The following is a 10,418-nucleotide window of genomic DNA, read 5'->3' on the forward strand; positions in this document are numbered from 1 at the left end:
CCTCCCCTATATCTGACTGTTCCTCAGTCTGATCCCTGTGTTGCCTCCCCTATATCTGTCTGTTCCTCAGTCTGATCCCCGTGTTGCCTCCCCTATATCTGACTGTTCCTCAGTCTGATCCCTGTGTTGCCTCCCCTATATCTGACTGTTCCTCAGTTTGATCCCTGTGTTGCCTCCCCTATATCTGACTGTTCCTCAGTCTGATCCCCGTGTTGCCTCCCCTATATCTGACTGTTCCTCAGTTTGATCCCTGTGTTGCCTCCCCTATATCTGACTGTTCCTCAGTCTGATCCCTGTGTTGCCTCCCCTATATCTGACTGTTCCTCAGTTTGATCCCTGTGTTGCCTCCCCTATATCTGTCTGTTCCTCAGTCTGATCCCTGTGTTGCCTCCCCTATATCTGACTGTTCCTCAGTCTGATCCCCGTGTTGCCTCCCCTATATCTGTCTGTTCCTCAGTCTGATCCCCGTGTCAGCAGTAATGTCGTTATGTTTCCCATGTCCAGACGCTGTCCGTGTTTTGTTTCATGTCTGTTTATGTTAAATGTTCACTCCCTGTACCTGCTTCTCGTCTCTCAGCGTCTGTCCTCACAATAAGAAAACATTGCATGCAGATTAGTAACTGAAGGAGGACGCAACAGCAGACCTGGGATCAACAGATGTGAAATCATGTTAAAGCAGTGGCGGTCAGTGACGTTTATGATGAGGAAGGACATTTTTTATTTATTTGTTTATGAGCATGGCCTTATTTCTATTACAAAGAGAAAGCAAAGAGAAATGACAGTCCATCATTACTTTAAGACATGAAGGTCAGTCAATCCGGAACATTTTAAGAACTTTCAAAGTTTCTTCAAGTGCAGTCGCAAAAACCATAAAGCGCTATGATGAAACTGGCTCTCATGAGGACCGCCACAGGAAAGGAAGACCCAGAGTTACCTCTGCTGCAGAGGATAAGTTCATTAGACTTACCAGCCTCAGAAATTGGAGCCCAAATAAATGCATCACAGAGTTCAAGTAACAGACACATCTCAATGTCAACTGTTCAGAGGAGACTGCATGAATCAGGCCTTCATAGTCGAATTGCTGCAAAGAAACCACTACTAAAGGACACCAATAAGAAGAAGAGACTTGCTTGGGCCAAGAACCACGAGCAATGGACATTAGACCGGTGGAAATCTGTCCTTTGGTCTGATGAGTCCAAATTGGAGATTTTTGGTTCCAATCGGCGTGTCTTTGTGAGATGCAGAGTAGGTGAACGGATGATCTCCGCATGTGTAGTTCCCACCGTGAAGCATGGAGGAGGAGGTGTGATGGTGTGTGGGTGCTTTGCTGGTGACACTGTCTGTGATTTATTTAGAAGATCTTCTGGTTTCCCAGATTTTTCATGGTGTTCTATTGTTTCCAGTACTTGTTTTATATTATCTCCAATACTATTTATATACTATTTTACACCTGCTGATTGAATAACTGTTGATTAAATCATTGTTTTCTATCCAGTGACTGAAATAGTTTATGTTGATTGAATAACTGTTAACTCTCTCTCTCTCTCTCGCTCTCTCTCTCCCCCTCTCTCTCTCTCCACCCTCTCCCTCCCTCTCTTTCTTTCTCTCTCTCCCTTTCCTTTCCTCTCTCTCTCTCTCTCTCCCTCTCACTCACTCCCCCCCTCTCTATCTCTCTCTCTCCTCTCTCTGTCTCTTGCTCTCCCCCTCTCTCTCTCTCCCTTTCCCCGCTCTCTCTCTCGCCCCCTCTCTCTCTCCCCTCTCTCTCTCTCTCTCTCTCTCTCTCTCTCTCTCTCTCTCTCTCTCTCTCTCTCTCTCTCTCTCTCTCTCTCTCTCTCTCTCTCTCTCCTTCTCTCTATCTCTTCCTCTCCCCCTTTCTCTATCGAACACTCTCTCGAACATTGTCTCTCTCAAACATTCTGCAACACTCTCTCTCTCTAACTTCATTAAGATTAAATCAATGTTCCTAAATCCTAATCCGGGATAATCCAGCCAAGAGGCCTTTGATCAACTGATAGCTGACATGTTTAGGCAGATTGGGCCATTTTTAGGTTACTGCTTGAAATTCTTGTCATCATTTGTATTTCGTTTTTGATATTATTCACACGGTTTTTCATCAACGTGTTAATGGATTTTACTTAAAGTAAAACAGTCTAAATGTATTCTTTAAAAATATCAGATTTGAACATCTGTTCATTGACCTCACTGAAAGTAAAACAGTCGAAATGAGTTATTTTAATATGTTCCATTTTAACTTAAAAACATTGTACTGCACTAAACACCTACAAACTGTTTTCTATTTTTTAAAAATCTGTCTGTACTCATTTCTGTAATGAACACAACACCTTGGACAGATAATGGCGTTGAATTTGATTATTAAATCTTCCATCCGGTGATAAAGAGTGGTTGTGTCACACACAGTACAGTCACTTCAATCAAATCATCGGATGGGATGGATAAATATATTACAACACCATAGATGGGGGGAAATTATGTAATCTTTCTAGGACTCAAATGACCCGCGCCCCTCTCTCTTTCCCCTCTCTCTCCGTCTCTAGCGCTCTCTCTCTCTCTCTCTCAATCTCTAGTGCGCTCTCTCTCTCTCTCTCTCTCTCTCTCTCTCTCTCTCTCTCTCTCTCTCTCTCTCTCTCTCTCTCTCAGGGATAGGGACAGATGGGGCGAAGAGGAGGGGTGGGAGTTAGTACTTTAATTCTGCTAACATGTGACTGCAAACTGGCACAGTTTTAAACGCTTACGTGAGGGAAACGGCTAGTCTGGGTTGCTCTCTTGTACGGATCCGCTCGAACAACTTGACTGGCTGTGCGGTGTGGCCAATGAATGATCATGAGTTCTTTAAATTCTTTAACCAAGAGGGGGGGGGCTATGATATATTTCTGCAGAATAAACCATGCACACTAGACTGTGGTGTAGGCCTATGGGACATTACAATAATACTAATCTTTGAACTTCAACATATATAGTGCAGCCTACTGTCATTCTCTAAATTATGAACAAATGGACTTGGATGGTTTGGCCACCACACTTATACATTTACTAAATAGAAATTTAGATTATGCTTATATGCTATTAATACGTTCTTATGGATATTTAAAATGCATATTAAAACATTAAAGAAGAGATGCATAGCACACTATTTTACCTCTGTACAAGCCGTGGGAAACCCTGCATGCCTGAGGCAATCTCTCTCTCTCTCTCTCTCTCTCTCTCTCTCTGTGCTCCAAGCGCTCATGCGTTCCGTTGGTTCTGTAACAGCGGTTCTCACCAGCTGTTGCTGCACGTGGTCTCCAAAAGCAAAACACGGAACAGCGGGGAGAGAGAGAGAGAGAGAGAGAGAGAGAGAGAGAGAGAGAGAGAGAGAGAGAGAGAGAGAGAGAGAGAGAGAGAGAGAGAGAGAGAGAGAGGAAAAGAAGAGAGAGAAGAGAGAGAGGAGAGGGAGAGGGAGAGAGAGAGAGCGCATCACAGATAGAGTTTCTCATTCAGCTCGAGGAAGAAACACAGCCCAGCCGCACATCCCGGTTTGAGTGACACAGATACAGGCTTACAGCTCGACGCACGGGAGAGAGAGATTGGAGAAGAGAAGGAGAGACAGGGAGGGAGAGAGATAATGGAAAGAGAGAGGAAATACATATTGGATTAACAAAAAATACACCAACGGAGGACTATTTTTCCCTCTCACATTAATCGGAATACAGCGGGATACGGTATGGAGTCTAGTGAGCTATTTTTAAGTGTGTTTGTCTGACACACTTTCAGCACCACTGAACATCTGACGGTGGAACGGACGAGGCATGCATAACGCGAGCCACCGCCTGGCAGAGAACGAGAGCGAGCCTCAGCTGCCCGACCCACACACGGATTTACCCGCCACTCGCGCACTCATCGGCTGCGTCCTCTCCCTGCTCATCCTTTGGACCCTACTGGGAAACTTCACGGTGTGCGCCGCGGTTCTGCGTTACCGGCACCTGCGCGCCAAAGTCACCAACATCTTCATTGTGTCTCTGGCGCTGTCGGACCTCCTCGTGGCGCTGCTTGTGATGCCGTGGAAGGTAACGTCTTGTAATCGATTGATTTATAAATAATTGATTGAAAATGGATTGATAACATATTGATATTATGATTGCCTAGAAAAATGATATCAGTGTCTCAATTCTCATTGACTCAATGTGGTTTTTAAATCGGTATTTTGTTTTGTCAGTTGTATTATTGTGGAGTGACACTAAAATAAACGTTCTCTCTCTGTCTCTCTCTCTCTTTCTCTGTCTCTCTCTTTTTCTCTCTCTCTCTTTCTCTCTCCTTCACTCTCTCTCTCTTTCCAAGGCGGCGGCAGAGGTGGTGGGGTTCTGGCCCTTCGGTGCGTTCTGTGACACCTGGGTGGCGAGCGACATCATGTGTTCCACGGCGTCCATCTTGAATCTGTGCATGATCAGCGTGGACCGCTACTGGGCGATATCCAGCCCGTTCCGTTACGAGAGGAAGATGAACCGCCGCGTGGCCTTCGTCATGGTCGGCGTGACCTGGACGGTCTCCGTGGTGATATCATTCGTGCCCGTTCAGCTCCACTGGCACCGGGCTGGGATTGCCGGAATCACCGGGAGCGGAGACGAATTTACCCGGGACGTTACCGGATATAACGTCAGCGGGGTACATCAACTCCACGGGGCGGAGGAGGCGAACGGCGGCGTTGTCGAACACTGGAACTGCGACTCAAGTCTGAGTCGGACTTACGCCATCTCCTCCTCGTTAATCAGTTTCTATATCCCCGTGGTGATCATGGTCGTCACCTACACACGTATCTACCGTATCGCCCAGGTCCAGATACGCAGGATATCCTCTCTGGAGCGAGCCGCGGAGCACGCACAGAACTGCCGCTCAGACCCACACGTGGCTGTGGATGCAGACGGGCACGTGCACGCTTTCCACCATCATCATCATCATCATCCTCCTCCTCGCTCTAAACACCGCTGCTCCATCTTTCACCAAACTACCAAATCCCCAAAACACCACCATCATCATCATCATCCTGATCTTCCTCCCCCACAGCGGGCCCTGAGGTACTCCATTAGGAAGGAGACCAAGGTTCTGAAGACTCTGTCTGTCATCATGGGGGTGTTCGTCTTCTGCTGGTTCCCGTTCTTCCTCCTCAACTGTGCCGTCCCCTTCTGCCCAGGTAGGCTACTATGAACTTTGAACTCAAATACGTCAACGTATTATTCACTGTCACCTTGAAAGAACGTTCAGGTCGGCAACATAATTCCCCTTCAGTATTCTTTATTGATGATGTGTTTCGGGGCAAGCCCCTTGGTCAGGGCACAACAAGTGAACCTTCCCGAACGTTCTTTTTAACACTTCAGTTTTACATTCCCGTCCCAGACAATATTTTAACTCTTGGTTAAAGCGCCAGAACACTACAACTATTTATTAATTATCACTGATCTGAGAGCAGCCCCCAGACACACGATCCCTGTCTAACTCTCATGACCGTGTCCCCCCACAGGTCCAGGTACAGCCTCTAGAACCTCGTCAGACCCTTCCCCCTCCTCCCAGCTGTACTGTGTCAGTGAAACCACCTTCGACGTCTTCGTGTGGTTCGGTTGGAGCAACTCTTCCTTAAACCCCATTATCTACGCCTTCAACACTGAGTTCCGCGAGGCGTTCCTCCGCTTGCTGGGTTGCCGTGGAGACAACGGGTGCTTCGGCGGCTGGACGACGAGCGCCACGCGCGTGGAGACCGTTGTCTTGGCGAGCAACGAGGCCGCCGGGACGGAGAAGAAGAACTCGCTCAACACAACTGAGATGGGCGTGGCTTACGATACCGGCTGTGGCGCCGGTAGGGGCAGTGTCACATCTGGTGTAATCCCCAACCCGGTTAGGGGGAGGGCGCTACCGACACCGTTAATTGACAGTAGAGGAGCTGTAACGGAGCCGGTGTGTGACTGTGAGGTGGATCCGGTTAGAGGAAGAGATGACAGCAGGACGCCACCGGCAACGTTAACGGACCTTAGAGGGACGATAACGTTACCGGAGCCGGTGTGCGACTGTCCCACGGAGGATTGTAAAACAGACATAACGGATAGGGAACGACGGACTCAGATGATCCCCTCACATACTTTCTGATGAACTTTTCAAGCTGTGCCAAACTGACTGTACCGTTGATGTCTGTAGTGGTTTGATTTACAATGCATCCACTACTAGCATCGGCTCAGCTGTTAATGGATTACATATATCAGGAAAATAGGTTTATCCAAAACATTCAATGGCCAATTTCATGAACGAGCATCGAGGATGGATTGAAATAGGGACATATTCCAGGAATTCTCTAGGCTAATGTTCTCTTCAACTCTAGTTCTTGAACCACCAAAGGTCTGTAATATATCGCTGATCTGACCTATTTTTATGTAAGTGGTCCCTCAAGGAGAAAGGATCAACCATATTGAGAAACACTGCTGTAGAATGCCGTTGCATTAGGTAAATACCGTTGCTATATAAGAGTCATTCCACAAATTGCATTAGGTCAATATCAAGTCCTGATTGGTGTAGGCCTAAATCTGAGAAAGGGATAGGTTAGAAGAATGGAAAGATTTGCCCTGAGCTGAGCTGTGTCTCGGCTGTGTCTGTGTCTAAAAACCGTCATTCTCTATCATTACGATCATATCTGTTCTGGACCTATGGGCTTTATTTGTGGGGGAAGTGTGACACTGTGTGCGTCTGAAATGGCACCCTATTCCCTATGTAGCGCACTACTTTTGACCAGGATCCATAGTGCTATTTGGGACACAGCCTCTGTATTTCTCAGATTATATGGGATTATCTCTCTAGTCTCTGGGGATCTTGTGTGATGTCATGTCACGGTGACGGTGATGATGTCCATCCAGGGTCTTTCTAAGCATCTATTATACAAAGTTTCACAACCAGCGCTCCCCCTCTCTCTCCCCCTCTCTCTCCCCTCTCTCTCTCTCTCTCTCTCTCTCTCTCTCTCTCTCTCTCTCTCTCTCCCCCTCTCTCTCTCTCTTTCTCTCTCTGTCTCTCCCTCTCTCTCTCCACACCTCTCCCTCTCTCTCTCACTTCCCCTCCCTCTTTTCCTCTCTCTCTATTCCTCTCCCTCCCTCCATCTCTCTCGTCCTCCCTCCCCTTCCCTCCTTCTCTCTTCCCTTTGTCTCTACTCTACTACCCTTCTCTCTCTACTCTTCTCTCCCTTTCTGTCTCCCTCTCCTCTTATCCCTCTGTCATGCGAGCGAGAAATCATTCATCTGTTCATCACGTCCTATCCCTGGTTAGGGTTAGTGCGACCTGCCTCATGCCTGGTTGGCACAGGAGGACAAACCGAATTGCTTCCATGGATGACTGGCTTGAATTGTGAGGTTGACCACACAATTTATTTTAATAATGAGCCAAATCTATTGGTTTCTACCCAAAGTTGCAAAGGAAATCTGATCTATTTCATAAACACAAGAGGCCAGCAAAATTGATAAAAAGAGTGTGACGACATAGCATGAACAGCGACATCTAGTAGTCAAAACCTGGTAGTCACACTACTTTATGGCAAATAATGCAAGCGACTTCAATTACTAATTTCCCTGAACAGGGGGAAAGAAGCATCACCAGATTCACAGGGAATACATTACATAGTATGGTGAAGCAATACTCCAAGCCGCAGCTTCATACTACTTGTCCAACATAGAGAACTGGTATTGTATACTGGTTGTTGGGGTGTATTGGCATGAGGTGTGAGGGGTCCGTGGGTTCTTTTTGGATTCCTCATATCTTACTCATTGGTAGGAAGAAGTTTGGTCCAAATCAGATGTTGGCTACTATATTTATTGAATATTATCTGAATCATATACATTTAGATGGCCAATTTGGATGCAATCAATTAAATTAATTTCTCAAATAGTATTTGAACCCAGGTTGCATATTGTAACCCGTGAGGTTGGTTGGAATGGCTTTGCGAGCAGGTTTCCTGAATCACATCTCTCTGATCCATAACCTAACATGCAGAATGTGTGTATGTGCGTGCCTCTGACTAAAAGCTAAGCCCAGAGAGAGAGAGAGTGTCTGTGTGTCTATGTTTAAGAGAGAGAGAGAGGAAGAGTGAGAGAGGGAGGAAGAGTGAGATAGAGAAAGAGAGGAAGAGTGAGAGAGAGGAAGAGAGAAGAATAGAGAGAGAGGAAGAGTGAGAGAGAGGAAGAGTGAGAGAGAGAAGAAGAGTGAGAGAGAGAGAGAAAGACAGAAAGGAAGAGAGAGAGAGAGAGAGAGAGAGAGAGAGAGAGAGAGAGAGAGAGAGAGAGAGAGAGAGAGAGAGAGAGAGAGAGAGAGAGAGAGAGAGAGAGAGAGAGAGAGAGAGAGAGAGAGAGAGAGAGAGAGAGAGGAAGAGTGAGAGAGAGCGAGAGAGGTAGAGTGAGAGAGAGAAGAAGAGTGAGAGAGAAAGAAAGAAAGGAAGAGTGAGAGAAAGAGAGAGAGAGAGAGAGAGAGAGAGAGAGAGAGAGAGAGAGAGAGAGAGAGAGAGAGAGAGAGAGAGAGAGATGGTGTTTTAGTTGCGTAACCTCCCTCTCCCCCTCCCTACCACCTCTAGTTTCCCTCCCTGGACGGTGAACCTGTCATCATCTGTTTGGTTCCTGTTTGGTGGAAAGCTGACCAGCATTTCAAACTTGATTTTCCTTTACAAAAAAATTATCAACCCTTACAAAAATGTCCATTAATTATAACCCACATAATAATCCACATTTCCTGTTGCTGCAGGATTATGTTCCTGCTGTAGCAAACTGGCTCAAATTAAGATCATACATCTGTATGAAACAAGGTCACTGTGATGTAAACAGGACAGGAAAGGTCTTTGGAGAGAGGGAGAGTGGGGAGGGGGAGAGGGAGGGGGAGAGAGGGAGAGATAGGGATGGAGAGAGACACAAAAACAGAGAGAGAGAGGGGACAGGGGCACAATGACAGAAATGGACACAGAGAGAGAGACAGAGAGACAGAAAGAGAGAGAGAAAGCTCACATGAGAGTGCTTGACCTTCTAAGCCATGCTCACGAAACCACAACAGGGCTGGTACATCCTGGTACACCAGTCTTCTGTCATTTATTCATTCAGCACACCTCCAGGGTCTCAATAAAATACGCAGTAATACAACAACCAACCGCTGCCCTTGACTTTTTCCTATTAGTGTCTCATCTAGTTACAGTGTTCTATCGTGGTGCTAGTGTGCAACGTTCTGTAATAGAAGACCAAACGCTAAGGCCACACATCTGACCCTTTGGGTAGAAAAACATAGAGTTAAAGGACCACAATATTTATTTAAAGTAAATGTTTTATTGGCATGTTATTTTTTTATTTTTATTTTTTTTTACAAATGTTTAAATGTGTAAGGCTTTTGGCTGTGGTCCGTGTTCGAGAACATCAAACCCGTAATGCGTTGACTGACCGATCTATAAATAATATTGAGTAGTTCACTGGCGTAACGCACTTTCTCTGGACCCCCTCTCTGGACTTAGCTTTGCTTTAGATAATGGGGTAAATGTTTATTGGTATGCCTATTTGGTCGTCATTTCCTGTTAAGTCTTAACATTTCACGAAGCAATAGGAATATATGGTGTCGCAATAACTGCCATTTTTACACTGCAGGCTGTTGACAATAATGTCATCACTTGTTCAGGGGTGAAAGGTGAAAATTCAAACATTGCAGATTGTAAAATAAACGTTCGATGCAACAGCTACCAATTGATTGATTTTTGAATACACAACAGTCCTGTATAGGCTAAGAACTGGCTGCAGCGCTACCTGAACCTGCATGACATGAGCCGTCCTCACGCTCTCTCCCAGCTTGGATAGAAAGTCGTGCGTAAAACCAGTCAGTCCACCCTCAAAACACTAGTTTACTAGGGATTATTTCATTATGCAGTGTACCATCTATAGCTATGTACCGTTTTTATACACTTATTTTTTTAGATAAATATAACATATAAAATAGCCTTTCAATGAGGAAAGAAGTAGTCGGCTTGAGGATGAATTCAGGCACTATTTATTGTTGAGCAGGTTTTGTCTGGCTAATGATTGGAATATTCAATGTAAATTAAATTAAATTCAATCCAAATTGAGAGACTCCCCTGGTGCTTGTCTGCCTTTGACAAATACAAATAATCTCACTCTTTTGTCTATGTGGTGTCGAGGAAACGTTGCTAATTATGCTGTGAAAACAAGGAAGTCTGCTGACGCTGTACTTTGATTATAAAGGTTTATTTATATCAAAGGGTTACAGCTTCAATTTACATATATCTGCAGACATCTGGAGAATAATCGCCCGATCTCAAATATGATTATTCTGTCCTCCTTTGTTCTAACCAAGTATTTATATCCTATGCCCTATGTAACATAATATGGGTGTTTTCCCACCAACCAATCCCAGGA

At 45.5% G+C, this 10,418-nt stretch overlaps 1 protein-coding gene across 1 annotated transcript; it reads left to right on the forward strand.

Annotated features, from left to right (window-relative positions):
- The first annotated feature begins 3,504 nt into the window (after positions 1 to 3,504).
- LOC121563114 (D(1) dopamine receptor-like) lies at positions 3,505 to 6,947 on the forward strand. Its single transcript, XM_045214195.1, has 3 exons — positions 3,505 to 4,064; positions 4,336 to 5,185; positions 5,513 to 6,947. Exons 1-3 carry the CDS (start codon positions 3,807 to 3,809, stop codon positions 6,130 to 6,132), a joined length of 1,728 nt encoding a protein of 575 aa, XP_045070130.1. The 5' UTR covers positions 3,505 to 3,806; the 3' UTR covers positions 6,133 to 6,947.
- The last annotated feature ends 3,471 nt before the right edge of the window (positions 6,948 to 10,418 follow it).

The sequence above is a fragment of the Coregonus clupeaformis genome, unplaced genomic scaffold, assembly GCF_020615455.1.
Source record: "Coregonus clupeaformis isolate EN_2021a unplaced genomic scaffold, ASM2061545v1 scaf0213, whole genome shotgun sequence".
Classification (NCBI taxonomy): Eukaryota; Metazoa; Chordata; class Actinopteri; order Salmoniformes; family Salmonidae; genus Coregonus; species Coregonus clupeaformis.

Coding starts and splice junctions, on each gene's coding strand:
- LOC121563114 (XM_045214195.1), top strand. CDS start 3,807: ATGCATAACGCGAGCCACCGCCTGGCAGAGAACGAGAGCGAGCCTCAG. Junction 4,065..4,335: donor TGCTTGTGATGCCGTGGAAG/GTAACGTCTTGT, acceptor TCTCTTTCCAAG/GCGGCGGCAGAGGTGGTGGG. Junction 5,186..5,512: donor TGCCGTCCCCTTCTGCCCAG/GTAGGCTACTAT, acceptor GTCCCCCCACAG/GTCCAGGTACAGCCTCTAGA.